The sequence below is a fragment of the Anopheles gambiae genome, chromosome 2, assembly GCF_943734735.2.
Source record: "Anopheles gambiae chromosome 2, idAnoGambNW_F1_1, whole genome shotgun sequence".
NCBI lineage: Eukaryota > Metazoa > Arthropoda > Insecta > Diptera > Culicidae > Anopheles > Anopheles gambiae.
The window spans coordinates 44,291,484-44,319,196 of record NC_064601.1 but is presented as its reverse complement, the minus strand read 5'-3'; the positions used below and the strand labels follow the sequence as shown (position 1 = coordinate 44,319,196).

At 36.9% G+C, this 27,713-nt stretch overlaps 1 protein-coding gene across 7 annotated transcripts; it reads right to left on the bottom strand.

Annotated features, from left to right (window-relative positions):
* On the bottom strand, positions 1 to 27,052 carry LOC1269485 (leucine-rich repeat-containing protein 4B). 7 transcript variants are annotated; one of them, XM_061646166.1, is made up of 4 exons: positions 26,822 to 27,052; positions 24,591 to 25,010; positions 3,720 to 4,047; positions 1 to 2,363 (listed from the first exon to the last, which is right to left on the bottom strand). In XM_061646166.1, the coding sequence occupies exons 3-4, from the start codon at positions 3,834 to 3,836 to the stop codon at positions 1,149 to 1,151; spliced, it is 1,332 nt and encodes a 443-aa protein (XP_061502150.1). In that variant the 5' UTR covers positions 3,837 to 4,047; positions 24,591 to 25,010; positions 26,822 to 27,052; the 3' UTR covers positions 1 to 1,148. The 7 variants fall into 7 exon arrangements, with proteins under 7 accessions (XP_061502150.1, XP_061502151.1, XP_061502153.1 ...); XM_061646167.1 differs by having other exon boundaries at positions 24,591 to 24,933; XM_061646169.1 differs by having other exon boundaries at positions 24,591 to 24,756.
* Between the last annotated feature and the right edge of the window lie 661 nt (positions 27,053 to 27,713).

The window sequence follows — 27,713 nt, the reverse complement described above, 5'->3', positions numbered from 1 at the left end:
GCCTCGTATGTACCGTGTCTCTCGTAGTATTTTGCTGGTTATTTTTCAATGGGTAATAAATTATGTCACTGAGAGCTAAGACCATCAGTAGCAATGATAGTGCTTGTCCGACTGCGTTTGTTGCGCCAAAGAAAAAAAAGAAAAAAAATACAGTTGATAATTTGGGCTCAATGTAGAACAGTATTTTATTTTCAACTTTCTAACAGAAACTCCTTGAACTACCATAAAGTATATTTGACGGAAGAAACCACAAATTTCTTGCAAAGATGGGCATTGAAGAAGGAATCTTGTCAGCAACATAGGCTAGCATTGTGTAGCATAGGCATTTTTAAAGTGAAACGAAACAAAAATAAAACAATTCTATTGATAGAATGTAAATTATATATTCATGTTTTAAAAATATCGGGATAATTATTGAAAAGATTATTATTGACTATGTTATCCTATGTTGGGGCAAAAAAATCATAAAAAGGCGTTTTCGGGTGAAGCATTTTATTGTTTATTATATATGGTTTGCTCGAATGATAAGCACATAATATTTGTATAGTGGCTCTTACAACAGAAGCAGGAGTGGGAAATGAAATAAACAAATCATGTAATCATCTATTAATTTATTATTTTATCAATTTATTGATTTCCTCTCATAAATTACATTAGTTGTTAAATAAAAAATGTAATAAAATGAACTCGCTAAATGCAAACAAGTCTAACTAATAATGCAGTTACTCTAACTACTTTCGATTGACGGCATCGAAGAAAATATCGTTTGATGAGTTATATGAATAATATGGCTTAAAAATGATATTCAATTATGAAAATTTTGAAATTAAAAAAAAAATAATTAAAACAACGAACTTTATGTTGATTTTTTTTTGTCAAAATACTGATATTGTAACTGCTGCACAGGAAAGCAATCTAAGGCCATATTAATTAAAAAGAAGATTAGATCATTACCTTTAACATATTTTGACAAGTGACTGATACACTATTTTTATGTTTAAGCGCAACTCTGTAATTAGTTATTCTAGATTTACAGTATCCGACTTTACAGTATACAGATTTACGTCTTCGGAACCGAATAAGAAGAAATCGAATTGTTCTGATTTCATAAAAAAATATCTTACTAACTGACACCAAAAAGGTAAAGTTCAACTGATTTTTATGTTAAAATTTTGTAAGTATACTACAAACTTAATTGCTATGATAGGCGATGCCGCCAGAAACCGCACAGCCGACGAGACAGCTGAAATAAGTGTCGTCTCTTGAGATCGCTTACTATGTTCACTTTGCCACTGCAGCCACCTGTTCCAAGACTGTCCCCGCAGCATAGTTGATATGACTGAGTTGGCTGCTTCGAGATTTTCTCGTGTAACCTGTTCAAGACAGCGCCCGATTGAGTATATATCGATTGAGCTCATTGGCATCCCGTTCACCTCGAGCGGGGAGATGCAGTAGTTCTTGGAGAGGAAGTCACCGGCGGGAGCCCCACTGTGTGACAAGTAAGTACCGTTGGAGAGGGGACTATCTAGGAGCGTGTGGATGTGACATCCACATGGGAAGTAGTTACTATTTACATGCAGTGTATCGATGCCCTCAAGCACGATCGAGCCACTTTCGGGGGTTTCGAGCAGATGGTTACCCTGAATCCGAAGCACCTTAATTCTATTGGCCGCAGTAATGTTGAGCTCCTGAATGGCATCAATTTTGTTATTGAGTATGTTGAGCAACTCGACCTGCACAAGACCCTCAAAGGCGCCAGCTCGTATGATACCTAGATCAGATTCTTGCAGGGAGAGCAGTTTGACGTGCGTCAGGCCCCGGAATGTGTACGGCTCCAGGGAGGCAAGATCCATAAAAGAAAGCTTCAGGTAGCCAACCGTTTCGAGCCCATAGAAAGCGTCCGGCTCGATCACACGTATACCCGACGGTAGGATGAGTCGATCGACGTTGCTAAGACTGGAGAATGCGTTCGTCTCGATCGTTACGGTTGGGTTGTCGGCGAGATGTATCTGTCGAACGTTGACGGCCCCGGCAAATGCGTACCCTTCGATGCGTAGGATTTTGTTGTGTGACAGCTGTATCTGCGAGACGTTCTGCAGCCCGGCAAAGGCAAATGATGCAACCGTTGCCAGAGGGGTATGTTGAATCGAGAGATCTCGCAGCCGAGGTAGACCACGGAAAGCAAATGGTTTAATAGTGGTGATGTTATTGCCATCGAGTGACAGCTTTCGTAACGCTCTCAATCCTCCAAATGCATCACTTTTGATGATTGGGAAGTAGTTTTTGGTGAGTGACAGTTGCTCTACCGTGACAGGGATGGCTTTCAATGGTATCTCACGCAGAGCGCCAGTGTTGCACATGACCTATAGAATCCGTTGGATAAGTATTAAAAATAATTAAAATAAATTTATAAGAAAGAGTAAAATAACATTCGATACATCATCATTCATACAAGCAAACGGATAAAATCGTATTATGTACCCTTCTTAAATGCTCACGTATGGTATTAAACAACTATCATTCTATTAAATGGAATAAAAACAGCTTGTTATAGAATATTTCCCTTTTCCCTCGACCACTTAGAAGCCTTATAAATCGATTACTAAATTGGTCTGAGACTCGTACAACCAACGTAGCATGAAACTTTATTTCGCCTCTCGAAATGTATCCTGTCTCGCGAGAATTTCCACTTTGGCTCGAATGTAGCTCGAACACACGAAAATTGGCAATCTAACGTACACTATGGAAGACCATAAATGTTTCTCATTCGGTGATAAGAAAGTTTCAGCATAGCGTTCTCTTTTGAACTTTCAACACTTGTTCTTTTGAGCCGTTGAGCTTCTAGGAAAGGCGAGGAAACTTTAATTTAGCAGTTATTTTTTATGTGGAAACAAGTTGGAAAAGAAGGTTTTAATACAGAGCAATTTACAGAAATGATATTTTGCACAATCTTAATAGTATCTGGTTGTACTTGAAAGTATTTGAAGTCAGTGTTTGCTTTCACTCCCCGTAACTTATATACAAATCGTTAGTGTTAGCTGAATAATGAATAAGTTTTACCCAAATCAGAGAGCCATAGTAATGTTCATTCTTTGTTTAACCTCGATATGCACTGAGAACTCCAAGCAGTACCCGTATATCCTATGTTTAAACTTGTAGTTAAATTTTGCACTAAATTGTAATATGACCATTTTGCCGGTTCAAGAATATTTCATTTTTCCGTATGAAGCGTTTTGGTTAGCAAAACTATGATTAGATTAACGTCTCGTTTCTTTATGCTGTTAAGATTGGCGTTTACGACCATACAAAGTAAAGAAAACATTAAGTAGGAAGCGTTTGAGCAAAAGTTTATGATATGGTGTAAAGTACTTGCAAGAAAATAACCGCACTCAATATAAACTCAGATTTCCTGATTTCCCGATATCTTCTGTGATATTGATTTGGTGATGTCTATTCCACCCTATAAAAAACTTTTCCTCATTTTTTTAAATAGAATTTGAATAATACTTTCCATGCCTTTTGTCACAGGCACTCTTGTGTCACAGTCAACATTTCAGGTTGTTCATCATTCTAAATCCTAAGCGTCTAAGACATTTTCTAAACATGATACAGTTTTTAGTTTTTCAACAAATATTCCATTTTTAAATTTGCTGTAGATATTGTGGTTCATTTGCATTTCGTTGGAATACATTTGAAATACTAATTAGTTTAAATGTTACCTGTGTTTGTGATAGACAGATACACTCCAGAGGACAGCCGTGGACCAAGAGATTGTTATTGTAGCAAATTCGCCATAGTATTATTAGAAATACTATCACACGCCAGGTTGAATTCATCTCCTTGGACACCTTTAGAATTTTTGCCGTTGCTGGTTGGTTGTTTGGTTCTATGGGATAGTCTCGGTTCAGTTGGACTTCTTTTTTCTAATCCACTACATGTTCAATACTACGATACAGCAAGAGTCATATTTTATGTCTCTGCATAATTGCACTACAGTAATCCATTGATATTGATTGATGAAACTGTTGTTCACAACAACATAAATGTCTGCAATTAAACATTAATATCAAATTAGACGTTAGACAAATATAGATACAAATGAGTATATTATACATGAATAAAACATTATTCAAAATAAGTGTCATTGGTTATGGCTTGTGGTTCCTTCACTTACAAGGAACTCAATTAGTGTAACAGATTACGGTTTGTATTGAAGAGCATCCGCACACATTATTTAATACTTTTAATTTAAGAATTGTGTATCTTAAAACTTAACTAAAGAAAATGATACCATATTTTCTTCTGCTGAATAACGAATAACGTTTGCTGCCTCTTTCACTAAATTGTTGGCTGTGTTAAGTTACTTGTTTATTTATCCTGTCAGAGATGTATTCCTTTCGAACTGTAAACGGTGGCACTTAATTGCTCTCCAAATGTTAGCAAAGGAAAATGTTGTATACATCAAAGGGCAGCGATGAATTGCAATTCATGATTCCTTTAAAAGCCCCAAAAATGTATGACCATCAATAACATGTACAATGGTAATCGTTGTTGCATATTGCAGTTTGTTGTAGTTGTTTTGTAAATATGTTTCACAACATATGTTTCCACTTAACCTTCTCTTCCGGTTGAACTGTTTCTATTGATATTAGGGGAAGTCAAGGTTGGTTCGACATTGTGGGTAACATCGACACCTTGCCGATTTAGTTTTTATAGAACTTTTTAAGGGAAAAAATTGGGACACCTTATTTATATTAACTGTTTCGAATATTTGAGTTATTTTTTACTGATCAGAAACCTGTCAATTATTAAAAAAACAACAAAATAAATACATGGTGGTTCTGATTGACAGTCGATGTAATTTTTTACTTCGGGGACTTAAGGAATTGTGGCGTTAATTCAACAAAAATATAGTTTCCGTGTTAATAGTATTGTTATATAAACACTATTGATTAGTTCTGTATCAAAGGGCGTAGTTTTTATATTGGACTTCTTCTTCTTCTTTGGCTCAACAACCGTTGTCGGTCAAGGCCTGCCTTTACCTCTTGTGGGTTTGGCTTTCAGTGACTAATTGATTTCCCCCCATAGCAGGATAGTCAATCCTACGTATGGCGGCACGGTCTATTTGGGGCTTGAACCCATGACGGGCATGTTGTTAAGTCGTACGAGTTGACGACTGTACTACGAGACCGGCCTATATTAGACTATATAGTATAAAAGGTCACTAAAACTTGTGTGGCCAATGAGGGTAAAATCGATACCACACTCCGTAGTAGTGTAATGCTTATTTGTATCATGTTAACTTTTTTTATATCGGAAATTGAAAGGGCCTATATTTTCTACAGATGTCCCACAACTATGTATGGCAAACGTAATGACTAAGCTGAGTAAACACTCAATTAAAAATACCTTAGAAGCTCACTAGCGATACTGATACTAGCGATGTCAACTAACCAAGTAGCTTAAAATTATGGAATTGAGCTATCATTAACGCATAAAACGTCTGCCAAACTCGGACTCACATCATGATTAAGCACATATAGTTAATTATTTGGCAGAGAAACATAAAATTAAACTTCGATTTTATGAAAAAAAAAGAAGAAAATTGCTGGATGATACTGGATGCAAGGTTATTTTTTAATAGTAGTCTTAACCACTCATTTCGTAAACCAGATGCTATCTCCGCAGCTTCTACTATATAGAGTCTAGTTCCATGCTATTTGTGACGAGACATTTGTTCTTGTTTGTAACTTCATTTCTTTTGTATATTTCAGTAATGTTTTGTATTATTTTTTCTTAAAATTGGTACGAAATACTTTGTTGAGCTTCAATGAAAAACAACTGGCCATCAGAGTTAATTATTTTAAAAGTTATAACCAATGTGTCGACATCACCCCTCAAGGTATCGATTTTACCCCATCATGGAGTCGATCTTACCCGCATTGCAGTCTTGATGCAACAAAAAAGACATTTTTTTATTTATATCAATATGTTATTAAAATCAAACCAGGAACCGTAGTTTCTCGTAAAATGGTACATAATGAATCAAAAAAGCTTTTTCGATGTCCACTATTAAGTTTACATTGACAAAAGTATTGCAATCAAGGGAAACCCTTAAGGTGTCGAAACTACCCCCAGTTCCCCTAATGTTGTTCGTAGCCTTGCTTTCTTAGATGTTGATAATTTTGAGATTATATATTTTTGAAATTTACGATTTAACCCATATTTTGAATTATAAACAAATAACTAAATTTAATAATTCCAAGAATCGAAAACATCCTAATGTTCCAAGAATATCAAGAGTAAATTAATTCGGAAATTGATATTGGTTAAACAAAACCATGTATGTATAAAAAATAAAAATTCATCAGTTGATGGACCTTGGTAAAAGGGACTAGAAGAAGGCAAGCGTAGAAGGTAAGTTGACTTATTTAGGAATGGACTTTAGATAGAGTAAAGTCCATGTAATCTCGCAGCAAACCCCATCTACTAGGGTATTAGCCTCCGAGCTAAGACCCTCGGTCCCTCGTTAGCGTGTAATGTGTCCAGCGATGGCTTTTTAATGTTAAAATAAATAGTTTATTGATTTGACTGATTTCATTAAAATATTTAGTTCACTTAACTTAGTTGATTAACATTTAGTAAGCATTTTCTTATCAAAACGTCAAAATTGCACACAACAACGTTATTTGTAAAGCAATGCGGCCCGTGAAGTGAAAAGCTTGGAGACCCCTAATACAAGGGTCTTTAGGTATGCTAGCTTACTGAATTCGCGGGAATAATAATAATTAATAATTAAATATTTATTCCTCAACTGCTGATCGTAGAGTGCCTTGCATATTGTTCAATTGGTTCTAAAAATGTTCTAAACGTCTATCTCTATCTCTCTTGTTGGCCTGCTCACAATAGAGCACGTCGATGTGACATGGCCCGGTCAACAATCATTCTCCAGGATGCTCGGTCCCTGGCTGCAGCCTCCCATTCATTTAGACACCCGATTTCCAACAGGTCTCGCTACACCTGATCCAGCCATCGAGTTCGCTATGGTCCATTGCGCCTTATGCCGAACTGTGGATCGCTGTCAAACACCTTCTTGGTGGGGCATGAGTCCGGCATCCTCATGACATGCCCCAGCCATCGCATCCTGCTAGCGTTTGCCACCGTCAGGATGCTCGGTTCGCTGTACAGCTCAGTATGCTCGTGGTTCATCCTTGTCCTCTACGCTCCATGCTCAAACACATCGCCAAAGATGGTCCGGAGGATGCGTCGGTCAAACACACCTAGAGCGTTTGCATCCTCCGCTTGGATGGTTCAGCAGTCGGTGAAGCACATAGACAATGGACAATGCGTCTCCAAAATTCGCTGCTGATGTCGTTGTTCGAAGTAACGATCGTCCCGAGATAGGGGAGCTCCTTTACCTTCTCGAGATTGTCACCTTCATCTAATACACTGCTTCCCAGATGGTCTGAGTCTGAGGAAATGGTACCGCTGCATGATGTTCCAAAGCTCATTCCGGTCTATGGTGTCGTAATCCGCCTTGAAGTCGATGAACAGGAGGTGCGTAGTGATCTGGCACTCCCGGCACTTCTGGAGGATCTGCCGTAGAGTGAAAATTTGGTCGGTGGTGGATTTGCCTCCAACACACTCAGCTTGTTAGGTGCCGACAAAATTTGTAGCAAGGTGCGCAAATCTGCAGAACAGGATCTGGGACAGGATCATGTAGCCGGCATTCAGGACTGTGATGGCTCGGAAATTCGAGCAATCCAGCCTGTCGCCCTTTTTGTAGACTGGGTGAATGACATCCAGCTTCCACTCCTCCGGTAGTTCCTCCTGCTCCCAGATTTTTACGATCAGCTGATGCATTTCGACGGTAAGCCTCTCCGGCCCCATCTTGAAGAGCTCGGCCGCCAGTCCATTGCTGCCGGCAGACGTATTGCTCTTAAGCTGCTTGATGGCGCTGGCAATTTCATCCAGAGATGGTGGGGGCACCTCGTCGTCTGCGCCAATGCTGTCGCTGTTGTTATTTCTATACTGATGCTGTGGCGGTTGCCTTGTTCTACCACTTGCGCCAGCCTCTCCTGTCTCTGATCCATTCAGGTGTCCTTCGAAGTATCACTTTCACCTTTCGATCACCTCCCGCTCGTCCGTCATGAGATTTCCTTCTGCATCCTGGCACATTGCGGTTTTAAGAGCAACCCCGTTCAGTGCCTCCTTTCACGACCCGACGTTCTTCAATAGGTGCGAGAAATCATTAGCAACTTCGAACCTGATGCGACTTCAGTTTGAGTATTGAACCTGCTTTGACCCGACCCGACCTGAATACACCAACGTGTCGGGATGCATCTACTGAACATTCGAGTCTATCCAAATTCGCTAGACCCACGGGTCGGACTAAACCCACCTTGACTCCGGACTAGCTGTTTCTTTTTTTTTTATTCATTTGAAAATAAATTTCATTTCACGCAAGGTCTAAGGAGACCTTATGAAAGAATCACCATGGCTGACATATTGAAAACACAAATCAACAATAATGTCAATAAAAAATGGATTCCTTTGACTAAGGATCAGAAGGACATTCCTGATCACACGTTCATACCATTTCTATGTGGTTAGGATAAGTTTAAACAGCACATAGCTTTAGCAAGCTCTTGTGTAGACTTCTTCTTCTTCTTCTGTTGGCTCAACAGCCGTTGTCGGTCAAGGCCTGCCTGTACCACTTATGGTGTTGGCTTTCAGTGAGTTAAGGATTTTACCCCCCATAGCAAGATAATCAGTCCTACGTATGGACGCACGGTCTGTTTGGGGTTTGTAGTGTAGACTAACAACTTTTAATTTAAATAAGAAAAATCACTCTTCAGTCGGAATCATACCTTATAATCTATGCAGGGGATAAAATCACCAATTGCAAGCAAATGAAAAAGAAACGAAAATGAGGTATATTATGGCTAAAAACCACTTAACTTAAACGTTATTATATTTAAAAGACATGTTCATTCTAGGTGACATAGTACACTCATAATAAATCATTATTCAGATATGTAATAAATGTAAAAGGTATAGGATATGTTTCTTAGGATGTCGATGGTCACATCTCTTTATGTTTCAAATTGTGATCTTCTTTCAAAAAAAATTTTTCTAGCTCATGTGGCACCAAAACAACAAATTCGTTTTCTCACACACCAATTACATTGTCATTATATTGTCTCCAGCGGAGACCATTTTAAACTCACGACTCTCGGTAAACTTCTACGCCAACGTTAAAAAGGAACGTTTCAGAGAAGTAAAACGTGTGTAGTAGATAATGGAAAAATGATGTGATAATTAGTTGAATAAATTTGACCGTACAGATGCAAAGTACCGTTTTACTGCAAATGACGGGCTTCCGTAAGAACGAGACTGGAGCGTAACGGCATAACGAGCTCACTTATCCACTTTCGTTTGTACGTTTGAGGAAACAGCCTTCTTTTCCCATTTTCCCTAAAGGCAGGTATGACTACAACGATACTGTAAACGTCAGAAGCTGACAAGCTACGCGTCTGTTGGCACTGACTGAGAAAGATAGAGGCGCAATGGGGAAAACGTAAAGTAGCCGCTTGCGTGGCTTTGAGCGAATGAGTTGTCTAAGAAATTGGAGCATTATTACGTGTTTTCGCTTTTAGTTTTTGATATTTGGTTTTTGATTGCTTTTTTCTATTCGCTAAGTTCTCTTAATAGGTAACCAAGAACTGGTGGCTATCGGAATGGTTAATTTGGAGAGTATTTGACCTGGTGTTTTCAATTAGAGTAGATTAGTGTAGAATCGCAATTCATTAGCGTTAGTGAGGTTCGGGCTACCATGCTGTGTCCGGTTTGAGAAGCTTTGTTTATATTTCTGTAATAAAAAAGTACAAGTGCGTGTCTTTTCTAGATTTACTTATTAATTTACTAGTTTTTTTACTAGATTTAACTTTTTCTAAAAATATTTAGATTTAAAGTATTCATGGAAGGATGTAGAAAGAATTGCACGGAGACAAAACATAGCATATTTTTTCAGTTGTGCCGGTCCTTCCCAAATTGCTGATAGAAATAATTTTGAAACATTTGATGCACTTCGTCAACACACAATGAAATACTTTTGCCTATGAAATGAACATTATCAGCACATACAAAGCCACCAATGTTATTATTTAATTTAATTTATTATGATGAATTGTCGGACCTTCACGGGTCTACACAAATATCTTAGCTAATATCTATACTTACAAACTATCAGAATGGAAACGCTGACGAAGACGATCTTTGAACACTGACGTAGAAATGTTAAAATCAAACAGGTCACTTACAACATTTAACACATAACTACTGGCTCGCCAGAACTACTGGCTAGAGTCAATATAAATGTCCCTCCTAGAGTGTTCAGTAACTACAGACTAATAAAAACTGACCTTACAAGACGTACATACAGCAAGAACGACACTATGAATGCGATTGCCCGAAAATTTAATCAGCGTTATATTTGTGATAAGGCCGCTTGTTTGGCCAATCACTTAAATACAATAAACAATTCATCAATTAAACAATAAGCTGCAGAGGGTTGCATGTTTTTCCTCCTGACATTAAGCATCTCCAAACCAAGCAACAGGCACCGTTGGTAGTAAGGAGCCGTAAAGCGTATCTAGTAAACTTTCGTTGAATACTTTCCAGGCGATTGATTGAGCGGGCTTCAAAGGGGCACCATACTACCAAACAATATTGTAAGATGGACCAAACGATGGCGCAGTATACGACTTTTAGGCACATATAATCGTGAAACTCTTTACACATTTTCATTATGAGTGCTAATGCCTGGATACTCCTGGATATAACACTTTTAAGATGTTCATGAAACTTGAGCTTACAATCTAGCAGGGCACCAAGATCTCGTATGCAGGTAGTTCACGTCAGCGAGGTATTAGAGATACAATAATATGGTGAATGTTGAAGTAACTGTGCTGACAACCCGCTTGCCCTTTTAATGGCACACGAAAACAAAAACAATCACGTAAATGATATGCGATTCGTTTGACTCCTCAGTTGTCAAGGTCGACCTTCAAATTTTCGAAGAAAGAGATAAGGGCAAAGCTTCGCTGTGTAACGTGATGGCACAACGGCTATCGCTTGAAGAGAAAATATAAATACACCGTGCGCAGGATAAACGGCCTCTTTAAAAAGTTAGTTGACGCAAGACCCTGTTTTTTTAACTACACAGTGTCTACAACATTATTCAACTATGTATTGACCAATTTGTAGTGTATTACAGTGAACCCTCTCTTATTTGACACCTCTCCAATTTGAAAAACCTCTTTTATTTGAACATTTTGCACAGTCCCTTGATTTCCAGTACATTTTTGTATTTCCAGTACATACTAAATGTTCTGTCTCTTTCTTGTTTGGATGGACCTTTCATTCACTTTCCACCTCTGTAATTTGAAAACCCCTCTTATTCGACAGTCCCATCGCCTCTCAAATAAGAGAGGGTTCACTGTATTTAAGTTACGTTACTGTAAGGTTAAGATTGCACGTTGGTGCAAACGGCCGTTAATGTTTTTGTACACTACCATCTAGGAGCCAACGTAGTTGCTTTTGCAAAAATGGGTGTGACATTAAAGAAGCAAAAATAGCAAAAACAACAAAAATTACGAACCATTTGATAAAACTTGCACGGTAGAGGAATCCATTATTAGTGGCATTCATTGTATTTCATAATTATTTAATGTTGTAATATTTTAATATTTTTAGTATTTATTATTTTCATTCAATCCCGAAAAACACCCCCCCCCCCACCCACCTCAGCTCAAAAGGTGTTTTTTACGTGCCCTTTTTACAACGGTACCTCTTATTTCAAATACTTTTCATTTAATTTCTCACTGTGCAAATATTGAGAGAATACAACGGGATATGCCTTTTTGGTTTCTGTTTTTTGATACAAGTACATAGCCCTACGCTTGCACGCGTGATGAAGAGGAAACATCAAAATATTTTGTTTCGTTGCTTGTCTTCGTGCCAACCTTACCGTACACTCAACTGTGACGCTTTGCTCGGTTTGTGGCAAAAATCTGTCCACGAAGTGTGTAAACCATCAGGAGTCGACCATATCCATTGCACAGGCAAATTTGCCTCCACCAACAGTTGTGTTGCGTGCGCGGGAAATAAAATCATCATCTGTTGCTGTTTGCTTTTACCCGTGACTTTCAGCTTGTGTACGGGTTTATCAAGTACCATGAACCTCCTGTGGTTGAGTATGGTAACGCCAAAGCCCCTGCATGTGCGTAAGTGCGAACGAAAATGTGAACCAACCAACTGTTAATAGCATATATTCAACGAACCCTCCAACGTCAGGCTCATTGCAGGCGTAAAGCTCATTGCAGCCATGGGACTACCAGGATGTTGGAATGGGTTAATGAAAAAAGATCGTAAATTCGGTGGAGACATAAAATTGAAGGGAGTTGGTGGAGAGTTGGTGAGAGAGAGGCAAAAAGTTGTTTTGTTGTTCGTGATTTCACTATTGCAGCTGCCTTTGCTTGGTGCTATCAACTACATCGTCATATCACCAGAAGCGGATGAAGGCTGAATAAAGCTAAGCCGAGAAATACCCTGGAAAATTCTCTCAACAAAGCAAATCCATGTATGTGACTGTTAGCCACACACTGCGCTGATTCTATTTTCATTCCGGCGGGCAAACATTATTGTAATGAAGTATTCGCTTGTTTCGTAATATCTCATGGGAATAACGGTAAACAATTCACACGCTCGGCAGCCAAATATAGTAACAGCTTGTTGCTGTGTGTTGCGCGTTGCATTATTTTCATACAGTTTACTACAAACAAATTGGTACCAATTGCACTGTTTTACCATAGAAATCTCAAACAGAAGAAGAGGTTTACCGGTTCATGTGGTGCAAAAAATGGAACAATACGGAAACTGAATCTTAATGTTTAAGCAGCGCCAAGAGCAGATTCCGAAGATGGGAGCTTACGGGTGTTCGAAAACACGAGGTTTTATCTGGGAAATGATGCGAGGCAGAAACTGAAGCAGGCAATATATCGTGAAACAACCCAGTTGAAGTACTTAAAATTATGTTATTGCTGTATTCAACACTGTTTTGGATTGCTTCGATTTTAACAACTCGTACGTCAAAGTAAGGAGTCAAAGTAAATTTCGTGATCGACAAAATATGCAGCACACATTGCTAAATTACTTGCAAAACCCTGTATGAATTATTAAAAATATGATACAGGGTTTCCCAATCCACTTTCGAAAGTGTGCATCATTATACACCACCTCCGAGAACAGCTGTCACAAATTGTATTGGCATGATAATAAAATTTTAGTTCTTATACATGATTTTCAACACATCACAAAGAACTGTCAACCTCAATCTAGGTTGCAACATGTTGAAATTCATTTGGACGAAGTGATTTCATTGTGATTCAAATACAATGTTTGACAGCTGTTCTTGCAAGTGCTGAAATGTTAGTTTTGTTAAAACCTGCAAAGGCTTTTATTTATTCAATTGTCAGGACATTAAAAATGGACAGATTGTTCAATTCAAAAGACACAATCGACGAGTAAGATTAATCTCAGCTTTACCCAAGTTTTTCGCAATTTACCCGTTCAAAGATTTACAAGTTCAGACTGCTTGTTTTCTGTAATTTTTTGCAAAGCTTTACGTTATGTAGCATACCCATCTTTCGTGTACTGCATGGATACTATTTTTGATTATCTTTTCATATTACAAACTAGGTGTAAGCATCTATATATAATGTAAAATGAAATAATCCCAGTTGCTGCTCAGCTGGTATTTTACGATTTTTCCCTGCTGTAGACTGAAACTGCTCAGATTCAAGTGCACATAAAAATGAAAAATAGCTCAGAGAAATTATTCAGTTATGGAATTTTTGTATGATGTGAAAAACTCTTTTAGAAAAATGATGAAGTGATATAGGAAATATTATTATTTCTGAACAATTTTACTTTCTTCTTACAGGGTTTCCCACGATTTATTGGTCAGTTCCCATAATTTTTTGGTTCGTTCTCACGATTTTTTGATCGTATCCCATAGATTTTTGGTTCGTTCCCATAATTTATTGGTATTTTCCGATTGGATATCAATACAATTGGAACAAAAAAATCTGAGAAACGGCCAAAAATCGTGGGAACGCCCCAAAAACATATGGGAACGTACTAAAATTAATAGGAATCAATCAATAAATCGTGGGAAACCCTGTATTTCACCATTTCAAGTCTTCAATTAAATTTAAATGTTGTTATGGTGTCGAAAGAAAGCTAAGCAACAGGATTTAAAACATGATGGTGAAGACATTTCGAAATCATGGTAATCTTAATGATGAAAAATGTCCAAAGTAATACCAGCTGACCTCCAATACACAATTATATTTTATCATTTGTCTGCAATATGATTGGCAAGCGTGCTGGCTTGGACGATGAAGTAGTTGGTTTTAAAGGTGTTTTGCTACGTCTTTTACCATTCTTTTACCATACGCTAGTTTAGCGCCATTAGCACGTACTTGATCTCTCCTGGTTCACCCTGTCCTAAGCTACGGATTATGTTGAAGTAGTTTCATTCTTTGTAGCATCTTTTACAGTACGAATTCTTTAGTGAAAAACGGAGTCATAAATTACTCGCCTAGAGCATCTTTACGTTGCTAGCATGCGTGAAAATTTACTCATGACGAGCAGAAAGCGTAGTCATGACAAGCAGGAAGTGATAAATTTCATCTGAGTTTCTGAAATTCGAGAAATATAACATGGCAATTTATTGCTTCATGAATACTATTGTACAGTACTGTTGTTTTTTTAATTAAAAAATACTCGTAAAAGAGAGCATATTCTACCACTAATGTCTTTAATATGTTTCTAAATGTTGTCACGGTTAGGTTCCGATTAATTCTAAGTGTTGGTCATGATGCTCTTGGAGTCATTTGCACCATATTGTGTGTTGTGTTTCGATTAATATAATATTCAAGATTGCCGCGATGCTAAACTAGGAGCGCAAAAGCATAATTTATGAAGAGGCGATGGTGTATGAATTGTTCTTAGAACTAACCCATCAATAAAGCTTACTTGTAAGCATCTCCAGTCCTAAAAGTATGAGACGTGTGTAGTACGGTGGTATATCCACCTGATTATTCCAGTTCAACTTAATATCAGCATATTGAGAGATTATATGGTTGTTTATAGCCCTCAGAACCTACATGTGATCCGCGAGCCTCCAGTTGGACATATCTGATCTAAGAGCTCCTTCCTTTGGAGTAAATATTATATTATTATTATTTATTTTATTCTCAGCTTACTTTTCACAACCGTACGTTAACAAAACAAGTAAAGAGATTTATTTAATAAATAATTTCTAAAGATTGTTGGGTTATTGCAATGTTACGTTGACAGTCTTAGGTTTTTCTGTGTTTATATTTACGATGTTTTAAAATCCGCAAGGAGAGCTTCAATAAAAACATCGAAATTTTGTTTTCTTAGCGCATCTGAAAGATTTATTGAAGCGCAACCGAAATATATAATGTCCATATTTATCTACACTCCAATTTTTAAGAGTTATCATAAATTAAAATGCTTGAAGTATGACGTATAACTTTAACATTCAAGTTTTATTACTTTTACGTTTCGAGGGTAAAGTTGACCACAGGTTTTAAAGAAAACCATGCCATTGTTCAACATCAAAATACAAGCCCAAATTCAGGAACACGCCATCACACAAAAAAGGCGCAACAACGCATCTAGTGATCAGTCGGCTTGGTTGACAAGAAACTACCCTTTAACTATGAAGTTATAAAAAAAAAAATCATTTGAGAGTAAAGGAGTACTAGTATCCCTGAAAAGTATCCTAAGGGATCGATGCTGGAACCGTTGTGACATACAAACGAAGGCAACCGTTGAGCAACAAGATAAATCTCTTTTATCCCCTTCAGTGCCCACTTCACTTTTTTTTTTGCTTTTTGTTTTGTTTTGCTTTGTTCGTTGACACTTAGTGTGAATGATGATGTTTTGATTCATTGCCTCGTGACTGTACATTAGTGCTTCAGAACCTTTTTTTTTTTTGCTTAATTATCTTCATTTATTTTTCCAAAATTTTCTTAACGCTTATGACCCCTTCATCCTTACGATGTTTGCGCTGTTGGCATAAAAAATCACTCTCTTTGTGCTTTTAGTCTTATTCACAAAATTATCTCAATCACATGTACAAAAACTATCAAGACAAAAAAGTACGCTAGTCAGGCTAGGACTGACATTACAATTCTTATTAGGAATTTGGCAAACTTTATCGCGCAATTCAAAAAAGTTTTAAATATGCTTTCAAAAATAAAATTCATTCAAACGACTTCATAACATGCCCGTCATTGGTTAAATCGCAGGCTAGTGTTTTGTGTGTGAATTTGTATGAAGTGTTGACATGGTTTCAGCCTCCAACTGTCAAACTCCATATAAAAAAGCTGACTAGAACCCATTATTAAAATATGTATACTACGTTTACGTTGAACGTAGCAATGCGGAAGGAAACAATTCGGGCCACTTCTGAAACATTTCCTCCTTGCTCGAATTTCCGGCAAAAGCATTTTATTTCCTACTGCTCATTAGCCATTCGATACAATCGCATTTGCGTTTCTCTCAATTTGGCCACGTTTCTTTATTCAACGTTTGTTTCATTCCTACCATTTTTACATGGCATTCATGATGATAGTTATGTTACCTCCACGGACTTCCCCCTAGTTCATGTCCAATGATGCTAATTCGATTGCACAAGCTTGACATTTGGAACAGTTTATCAATGGTTGCAATGATGGATACATTTGCCATGATTAAATCTATAAATAGTCGGAATAATTAGCTCCACGTTGAAGAATACGTTTTACAAATTATTTAAATCGAATTCTTTTTTTAATATAGCATTCTACATGAAGCGATAAATTCTGTTGCAAACAAGAAAATAAAATCTGTCGATACAGATTGAACATACGACCGTAGTAATGTTATTCTAAAATAATAAAAATTATGATAGTAATTCTTGCAATACAATTCTTAATGAATAAGTTAATAATAACCAAGCAAAGGATTTTTTTATCATTTGTAATGTATTCACAATATTAATATCACAACAAAAACACTAGACACGCCCATAGGTTGCCATAGTCATTGAGTACTTCATGGCAAGTTTTTCGCAGAATATGAAACGGAAGCTGGATTCGGTATAGCTTCCAGGTGATATAAAGCATTGTCAGGTGATATGAAGTGTGTCCAACGATGTACGATCTACGATCTCTACGACGTAATCAGAAATGTATAAGAAATTATTTTTTTAGGGATTATCCTCCCATCAATTGTGCGATTGATTGAGCGTAGTTATGAATACAACCAGTGATAGAAAGCGGATATTTGAAAATTACTTATAACAAAAAAACAATATCACAAAATAATTTTTGGTGTCAGTATCCACGAGCTTTGGCATACAGCCACAATTGGTACAGCTATGGTGAATTGATAGGGACACTTTAACCATAATTGGCACCTTGAGATCCAATTTTTAATTGAATTTTTCTAGTATTTTGATTAAAACAGAGTGAAAATGTCCCTATTTGTATAGGGGTAAAATCGATATCTTGATGACATATTAAAGCCATTGATAGCTTATAAGTATGATGTTGAAGTAGCTGTCTGCACTTGCCATTATGCACTGAATGATGATGATAGAATAATGTTTAGCTTGAAGAAAAAAAAGTAAAGTAAATGTAAATGAATGAGTCAACATGGGTTCGAGACACGCGCACGCTTAAGTGGTGATACATACGCTTAAGTGGGGGACAAAGTATCGTCCTTCTCAAACCTGTGTTGGGTTATGAGAAGGGACCTATCATCATCATCACCAAATTAACCAAAACAGTACGGTTTATTAAGCTCACGAGAAAAATATGAATTAACTAATTCACAAGAAAAGAACGCTATGGTTCTTTTTTTATACATCAAAATGAAAAAAATATGAAAATGAGTTCATACATTCATGAGGATTTGAAAAAATCGCAAAAAATGAGCAAAAGAACTTTCCAACGTTCGCAAATTTCGAGACAAGACAAGAAATAGTCGATTTTATATTGTTAGAGGATAGATTGTCAATATTGGCTTCATTTTTAATGTGATCAGTCCAACGGATTAATCTGTACTGTTACCGTTTTTCGCGTAGTGTACCGATTTATAGACTGTACAGGTATTGCTTTTTTGCTAAACAACGACTCGGTTCACTCACATTCACTTAAATGAACCGAAATTTGATCCCATTCGAGTACTTAACAACACAATACAAACGCGTGTCACTAAACTAGTTATGCCAGGAGAAATAACGTAGCTTGACTAGCACTGAATATTTTTCTTTGCGTTCTACCTTTACCTACTACGGATCGATAAATAAAATGTTTTGATAAAAAAAAACTCGTAGTTTTATACGTGACTTCATTTGAGCAATGCCCTCTTTAACTATGATGAAAATCATGAATTATATGTGCAATGTAAAACATGTTTGAGCATCAAAATGCATCAAAATATTTGTATATTTGTATATTTATTAAATGATCGACGGACCTCATAAGCCCTCTCGATATATGTAAGGGTACAATAGGAATATAACAAAAATAGTCACACGCGTTACAATAACACAATAATAACAACAATAACAATTACAAGGACGCTAAAGATTCTGGCGAGAGGCGCGAAGTAAATTAATGCGACTCAACACATTTGCCATCGTCATGCCGGGCTCATACGCATCAGATTCCGCATTCAGAGCAAGACATATACGCAAAAACGGGTCTCGGGAGGCGAAGGCGGTCCTTGTCTCTGGGATGGCCAGCATCGCCCGAGGGCGGAGAGTTCTTGCAGGCACGTACAGCTGTATCGACGAGAGCAAAACCGGACAGTCGATGCTACCATTGAGAAGCCCAACGATAAAAGCCAGCCTAGCATTTCGTATTCGGTCGTCGAGTTGGGGTAACCCGAGCAACAAACACCTTGTTGTGTAGTCGTTGTTGCTGCCCCACGAACGGAGCGCGAAACGGGTAGCCCTACGCTGGATGGACTCCAAGCGCGCAACCCCCCGAGCAGAGGAGGGCCACCATACAACGCTGCCATACTCCAGCACTGATCGAATAAGAGTACAATAAAGAGTTTTGGTGCAGATTGGGTCAGAGAGCTCGCGAGTCATGTTAACGACTAAGCCTAACAATTCTTAGCCTAACAATTCCTAACAATTCTATGCTACATAGAATAGCAATACAGACCGCAAACTACTTTTTATCGAATTTATGGAAATTTATTTGCAAGTAGCTAATGAAATGATATCGGTTGACAGTGCCTATAGCCACAAAACAACATAAACAAGTCTTGTAATGCACCAGTTATTAAGACGAAAATTTAGCGTCAACACACTTTACTACTCTACTATAAATTAAGTGGCATAATGTGATTTTTCTTAACAACTAATGATTTTTTACACACGACGTTAATTGCAAAAGGGACTGTAGTTGTAAACAACTATCGTGTTGCACATTGCTTACAGCTGAGCTGAAGTGAAATGAAATGAAATGAAATAACACAATGATTGATAATTATTATAGTACAAGATTAACCCTCCTATCAAGGTTTTCTTTGAAATCCCTGAGAACGCAGTCGTCAACTCGTACGACTCAATAAAATTCTCGTCATGCGTTTAAACCCATCATATATTGAGTGTAATTACAACTTAAAAGAGTTATTGGAAAAAGATTAAGTAAAATTGTTTGCAAATAAAATAATATGGAGGGCAAAGGAACTCAATCTGATTTGTGGCTCTAGCTTAGATTTAAGAACTTTAAATAGGTTCGAGTGAAACAGCGTGGGAAAAAGATCAAAAGAATATGTAATCAATCAAAACACGAAATTTGCATAGAAAGATTGAAACACGATCCTTTTTACGGCGAGTGCCATAACCACAACTTATACGTTTAACACCTGAGCTCCGACAGAACGTGTTCAATCCGAACGATCCAGTTACCAAACAAATTGTACGAGACTGCTATGTAGAATGATTGCGGTAAGCTTCCAACACGTCGTTTATGTCGAATGAGAGTGGAAAATTGTTAGACAACCGGAAAAAAAGCTTTTTTTTTCTTTCGGGATTACATTTTTATCATTTTTGTTGTTTGGCATGAGATGTATGTGAACACCTTTTGCATAAGGTTACCCATTGATCTAATACTCAAATCGCTATGACACCCAAATAGCTGATTATAAATTTCTTTAATACGAATTATATTATTTCGAAAAAAGCCTACACGCCCGCTGCTCTATATTTAAAAAAAGATTAAATTAACCGTTGAAAGCTGTCTTTTTCAAAAAAATGTCGCTTAATATACACTAACAAATCAAAAAAGCTTACTAGATCGATATTACGAGACTTAGAAAAAGTCGAAACAAAAGATAGATGCACAAATGGTACATCATAAAGAAGCCGTACGAAACGTATGAAAAGTTATCTACGATATGCAGTCCACTTGCATGAATCATCCGGCCAAACCTATAGTGAAAAAGAAAAACCTCAAAACTTGCCAGTATGGAATGAACAGCACAACATTAGATTATGTATGTGCGATGATGATTGGTCTATACTTTATCTGAACAGATAAAAGCTCTAAAAAAGAGCAAAACAATAGCTAACAAGTTTATGATGGTACTGGTATGGCTGACGTGCGGTGAAACGAATTTCGTTTGATGCGAGAGTGTTTGAGATTGAGAGCGGCTTAGTTTCTGTGAAGAATGTCGAGTGAGAGGATAACGGTTGTGATTCACGGGAAAACTAACGATAATATATAAATAAATGTGGTCCAACGAGCAAAGCACAGAATAGGGTGTGAAGGTCCTTCGGTTCAGGAGGACTTGACTGGAACATTAAGTGTATCAAGAGCTGTTGATGGTGATAGCGTTACGTGATGAACGTAGGGTTTAGGTTTAGATATACGTGTTGTAACAGTAGATCAAACATCAAGAAAATCATGCCAACCAGCGGATCGGATGAGCTATTTGATATGGCAATGAAGCTAGCTTTCTTATTCACTGTTGACTGGATCACTGTTAAATCATAGCTTTACTCATTTTTAGAGCTTTATCAATGTACATGCAACTGAATCCGAATAAAATCTAACTTGAAGATCGTACAAATTTGTTTGCTATCATTTGTAGTATTTCTTATTTATACAACGTCTTTGTTAGCTTCATTGTCATGATCCTAATTCCACAGTTAGGAAGAAATGGTTGGCCGTACCAGGAAATCAAAGATAGGTTCCTTTTTTAACATTTAAAAGTGTTATAGTACTTTAAGTATATGCCTCAGATTGCATTGTCGCTTTGATATGAATTGCTAACTTTAGCATCATACAATCAGGAACATTGTATGTACTGATATAACTATGAATTTAACAATTGTTTCATGTTGGTATTTATATTGTAACACTCAAACACTTTATATGGGCTATAATGAAACAACTTATCCGTCTATTTTCTTTGCGATCGTACAGGTTTCCGAGACTTTTTACGTACCATACGTTCGGGTATAATCCATATTTGATGCGGGGGACGGTCCACTGGAGATTTTAATCCAATGCGTCATCCTAGGAGCAAACGCGTCTATCGAATTGACCACTGGTTCCCGTTAATGAACTAAATAATATGTTATGTCTAGTTATCATACATGAACATTTAAACCTATTTGAACGTAGTTATTATTTTGTTCAAACAGTTAATACTAACAAGACTTATGATTTATAATATGCGGTCATATCACGAAGTTAAATCGATTTGAACGTCCGTTAAAGATTAGCGGAATTACGCCAATCAGTTTAACATTAATCACTCAAGAGATTCTTACTACTTTTTCCTCCCTTGCGGAAAAGCTCTTAAATCTTTCTAATAGCTTTTTCGGTTTTTCAACCACCAATAGGTATAAAGGAAAACAGGATGATGGAAAGGATGATAGCGGGTATAAACGCGAGTTTTCCCGAAAGTACCCATTGTAAATAAAGGTCATGTCCCGGTGTGTTGTCCCTAACTCAAGGACCCATGAATCTTGGCATTAACTATAGGACGGATCACGCGCCCGTCCATGATACCGTGACCGTTTTGATGTAATTAATTTGCAGCGTGAACGATACCATCTACCCAAAATGACTAACAAGCCGGAAAAAAGTAATCTCGGATCCATTAAACTAGGGATCTAAACAAGAATTAGAGCAGTGCATGATGTGAAAAAAAACAACAAAAAGGTATGTTGTATGCGCTGGAGCTCTTGAATAAACAATGAAAACTTCAAAAATTCTTGTAGCAAAAATTAAAGAGGAGTTGTATTTAGTGGGATACACCAGTGTACGTTTGGGCATTTCAGAAAACTGAATGCCCTTTAAAAAATATGTCTAAGGTAAGTAAAAGCAATTAAAAGTTAATATGACCTATAACAAATAACAAAACAAAATATTGCTTTACATGTTGAGATTTCTTGAACAGGAACTTGAGAGATTGGTTTAATTGGAGTATATAGATAGGATAGTAGGATAGTCTATTATTAGGTATTTGAAGAGAACTGGGGATTAGTTAGGGGAGCCGTATGCCGTATTAGTATGTTTGTTGTATTTGCTGCAAATGAGATAATATATGACACTTAGCAAGCGAATATGACACTTAGCAATCAATGCCATGGCACATCAGACGGTTTGAGGTTTGAACCCAGAACGGGCATTTTATTAAGGCTTACGAGTTAATTAATGTACCACGAGATCGCACACGAATGAAAGGAGGCGGATTAATGAAAAAAGAATACTATACAAAATATAAAGATATAATGTCAATAAATTGCCTAATGCAAATGAATAGAAACACATTACACAGTGCAAAACACCCTTTTAAAAAAATCTTAAAAAAAAAGAATGTATGCATAAAAAACTGACAATCATTTAAATGTTGAAAGATAAAATTAAAATGCAAAATTTAATTGTACCAAACTTCTGCATGTAAGTTACATGCACAATTGCTTAACATGGCACTATTGTCCCAATTATAGGCGAGAGGAAAAACTCATGCTATAATATATGTTACTTTACATCTTTTTGTATTTTTTTATAACATCTTTTTGTATGACACGTTAATATATAATCGGAATTAACAAATTTTTCAGATCAATAATTTTCTCGTGAGCAGCTAACGTTTGAGATGAAATGGTGAAAATAGCTGTGTAATTTTCAAAAAGTTTACAGTCTCTCATCATCGATTGCGAGCATTACCGATGAAAAATATATTTGAATTGACATCTTAGACAAACAATGGCTTATTTAAATATATTCTGTGAAAAATGCAACCTTGTGTATTGTATCGAAGAAAGTGCCAGCAATTAATTAAATATAAAACAAAAGTGTAAACAGTAAAAAACGTACCGTTATAATAATATTCTTCTTAATTAATTTATTTCCAAGCAGCCAGATAGTCGATCCTTACTACGGGGGGACGGTTCATATAAGGCTTAAACCCATGACGGGCAATGTTATAAAGTAGTTCGAGTTGGCGACTGTGATTTGACAACAGTTGCACACCTAAGAGAACAGCCAACGTATTTCATATGTTTTAAGTGGATTAAATCCCAATATTCATGTTATGTGTGTCTAGAGTAGATAGAGCATTCATTTTTTTTAAATATTATGTATTTTTGTGTTAATCAAATATATGATTATTAATGGATAGAAAAACCGATTTTTTATTAATCTAATTTCTGCTCTCAAATCACCCGAATCACAGTGTAATATCTCTAAAGTGAATCTTTAAGGGACCGTCAGCTTACAGAGATATTCAGCCGTACGGGTAAACTCGTTCGTTATATGGAACGTTCGCCACGACGGTCATTTTCGCTCATTGCATAGACCTCTAGATCAAAAACTTGAAAACCGTCTAGGTTTTGTTCTGCCCAACCTAATGGCACAACCCTGTTTTCTCATGAGTGACGAACGTTTTTTGTCGAACGAATTCACCGGTACGGCTGATCCAGCCTCTTGTGCCATTACTGGTGTGTTTTTGGTTCAATAGTATTTTAGAAAATAAGTAACAAACTGCAACCTACTTTCACATGCCTATGATAAACAAACCACTATCAAAATGATGGTACAATCAAAACATAAGGCTTTGGGCCGTTCAATAACATAGGATCGCAGCACTCACTTTTTCCAATTATTTAAAAGTGAACTAAATTGAGTGTTTTTTAAACCATTTTAAATTTTTGATACCTAATCATAATAGAAGAAATTATGATATTTGTTTGATTTCAATCTAAATTGGATGGTCGACAGCGTGAAATAAACTTTGTTTTGGAACGCAAACATAGCAGTAGAGATGTTGGTACGTTAATAGAAATTCAGTTTAATAATAGCTTATCTAGTAACAAAACAGTAGTTGGTAGTTTTGCAAAACAAATATAATTTCCATATAATTAACGAATGAATTTTCTTCACATATTAGTCATTTTGCCTACTACTACTACTTACCGGATAATGTTTTGCGTGTGTTTAATTTTTATGAAAAGTCTAGCAAATACTCGCATGGTTCTAATGAGATGACATGGGCGAACGAATGATGCGCTCGCTAGTATGCGGTTGTCCAATGCAGACGTGATGTTGCAACTGTATCCGATGGGTGCTGTAATTGCATAAACTATTCAAACAGAGGTGTGAACTGCATACCGTTGAATAACATATGTATAGAGCAAGAAACGAAAACACTTCACATTCTGCGCGGACTATAAATAGCACGAGTTGAGATCTTCACTTTCTATATCCATCAAAGTAATATCTGCACAAAAAAACATTTGTTTGTAACAAATTCACTGCTCTATTAAATATCAATTGATAAGAAACTTATATTTAAAGAGTAAGTGTAGATGATTCACTCATTTTGGGGTTTAAATACTGGAATAACATTTTATGAAACTGATAAGTCAACATTCTTTTCACATGAAGATATCAGTGATACAAATTTAATAAGTTGATTTTTCGGCTATCTATCTTTCCACAGTCTTTGAACATCTCTATTCATAAAGGTTTTGATGTTTTTTAAAATATTACAGTATATAAAATATGACCCCAGACTGTCTATACTATCGAGATGCAACATAAATAATAAAAAAAAATCACCAGAATAATATGTGGCTTTCAGTTGTGTAACAATTAGTTAAGTAGCAAAACGGACTTTTTGAGTTAATCTCACATTAGAAATACTCAATTAGACCACACTGCCCGTTTAATTCAATAAATAATAATAATTAATCGCCTGACGGACCCTCAGTTGTCCCATTCCGCCCAAGAGAAATAAAATGAGGTAAGCCTGGAAATATTCGCCCAGAATGAATACCACAGAAACTACCACAAATCAATTGAGAGTAGCTAAAATGCATTGTGATTCATATTAGATGAGCAACGTATTTTTTTCAATTAAGTAAGCTATTCAAACTATTCCGGTATACTATTGTCGGAAAAGAAACACAAAGCTAAATTTGCGGTTGGTAAAGGAAAATGGTTTTAAACAATAGCCATATGTTGTTGCGCCAATATGCTTACAATAGCTTAACATAAAACGCTTCCTTTTGAAAGAAAAATGTTCATAAAAAACAGCATCGCACACAAACAATTAAAAAAATACATTTGAAAGGTTGCTGAATCGAGGTTGAATATTATACTCTCATTAGATTTTTGACTTACAACCTATCCACAATGGCCATATCAGAAAGGCAATGGATTTTGAAGTGAGGAATAAACCACGCTCGTAAAATACTAGAACTGAGTTACTAGTTCTTAACTTGTCTGTTCTATGTAATCGTATGCTCTCTTCCATTGCTCTTCCATATAGGGAAAATGTCGAACCACTCACGTGTCTGCCGGAAGCTGCCTTAGCTAAAGACAAAACTTAGATGGCAATCTAGCCATGACCAAATTGTAGAGTATAACGATAGCTCGCCACAAAATGCCTCCGGCTAATAGATGTTAGCATAGCACGCGATCAAGACACCTAGTACTAGTCTGGCCAACCTATACCTACTAAGTCACTGTCCTCAACCAGTGCTAAAAAATGCATCGTTAAGGACGTTTTGTGGTTTTGCATCAGACATAACGACACCGTTGGCACCCTGTTTGTGTAGCCCATCAAATCTTCTACCGTTTCTCGGTGCTCGTTTAACACTGACCTCTATGAAACTCTTATCGTAAGTTGTTTCTTGCGCTTTGAGTCTGAAGCAGACCTAGTGATAACGGTGTGATATGCATAGGCAATATAATATGATATGAGTTCCGGGTGTTTTTTTCCTAGATGTCTACTGGATTCTATACATATAGCGTGTTGATCATGGGCTACAATATTCTTTTCCATTTTCCAACCTTGGGATGTTTTTTCGGGACTAATTAGTGATTGGTGGATCCTTTAGTACTAATGAGTTCCTTTTAACCTTCGAAAGCCAACCAATTGGTTTTGATACGGAAAAAAAATTTAGATACCACGACATGAAAATTCAAAGTTGACAAAACGGCTCGTCAAGTATTCACGCGGATGATTGAAGAAGCAGCTCTTCAGCAATGTAAATAGATATTTGCTCATGGACATGGGCAGAGGGTATAGCCGTTGGCACACTTCATCACTTTCACTCAGGAATACGTTTGCTTCATTAGAACTGATTGACTTCACTCATTCAAACGCACACACTCTCTTATTACTCAGCATTATGGCGTACCTTTACTCTCAAAACACTTTCAATAACACAAATGCTCATACCATTCGCATGTACCCGTATCGCGACCACAACAAAAACGTGCCATCGAGTAGGTGTACCCGGGAAACCGAGGACGCGAATCCGTCCGACAATGATAACGTTTACGAGCTGACTGTCGCATGGCTGGCCTTGGGATAGATGAGGTCCTGCAATATCTCGTTCAGTTGTTTTCATCCAATGTACGACTTCCCTGCTAACGCTCTTTGGTCCCTCGTGAGTCGGCGATAAAACGAACGAATCCGAACAATCACGAGGACAAACGCGATTGCAATACGAAGATGCTGCTTCGGTCAAATCGACGATGAGCTTCGGAGCATTTTTTTTATGTTTCGTGGAAAACCTACTGTGAGTGGAAGTTTTTGCCTTTATGAAACGACTGGAAGTGAGAGCCCATGATGGTAACAATATTAATGGTAAAAGAACAAAACAACTTAACTTCATTTTTTAGATAAGTCGCTTGTAGTCAAACTAATGTCTTTATTAGGTTGTGATACTTGCTGCTGGGTGATACTAGTAACATACTGCGGGGTATTTTGCAAGATGATCTGAATGGTTTTAAACAACAGTCCACACGAAAAGTTAGAAGTAATAATAATAATAATAAACCTAGATTCATAATTCAACCCGTCCTTTTCAAAATGTTACATTTGCTGGAGAGCATGCAATCCGTACAAAAAAAATACACGAGACCACAAATTATGTAAAACATGTTCAAAAGTAATTTTAATAGTAAATGCCAAACATTTCAATGGCACTAAACAATCCGAGAAGTTTTGTTTACTGTCACATCAAATGGTAAAGCCGATTCTGAACATTCCCTGTTTTTTTAATTCTGTTTTGTTATTAATGGAAA

What these genes read in the sequence shown, in the direction of transcription:
- LOC1269485 (XM_061646166.1), bottom strand. Translation starts at nt 3,836, where the DNA reads ATGAATTCAACCTGGCGTGTGATAGTATTTCTAATAATACTATGGCGA. An exon ending in TCTGTCTATCACAAACACAG is followed by an intron (nt 2,364 to 3,719) that starts GTAACATTTAAA and finishes CGGATTCTATAG; the next exon opens with GTCATGTGCAACACTGGCGC.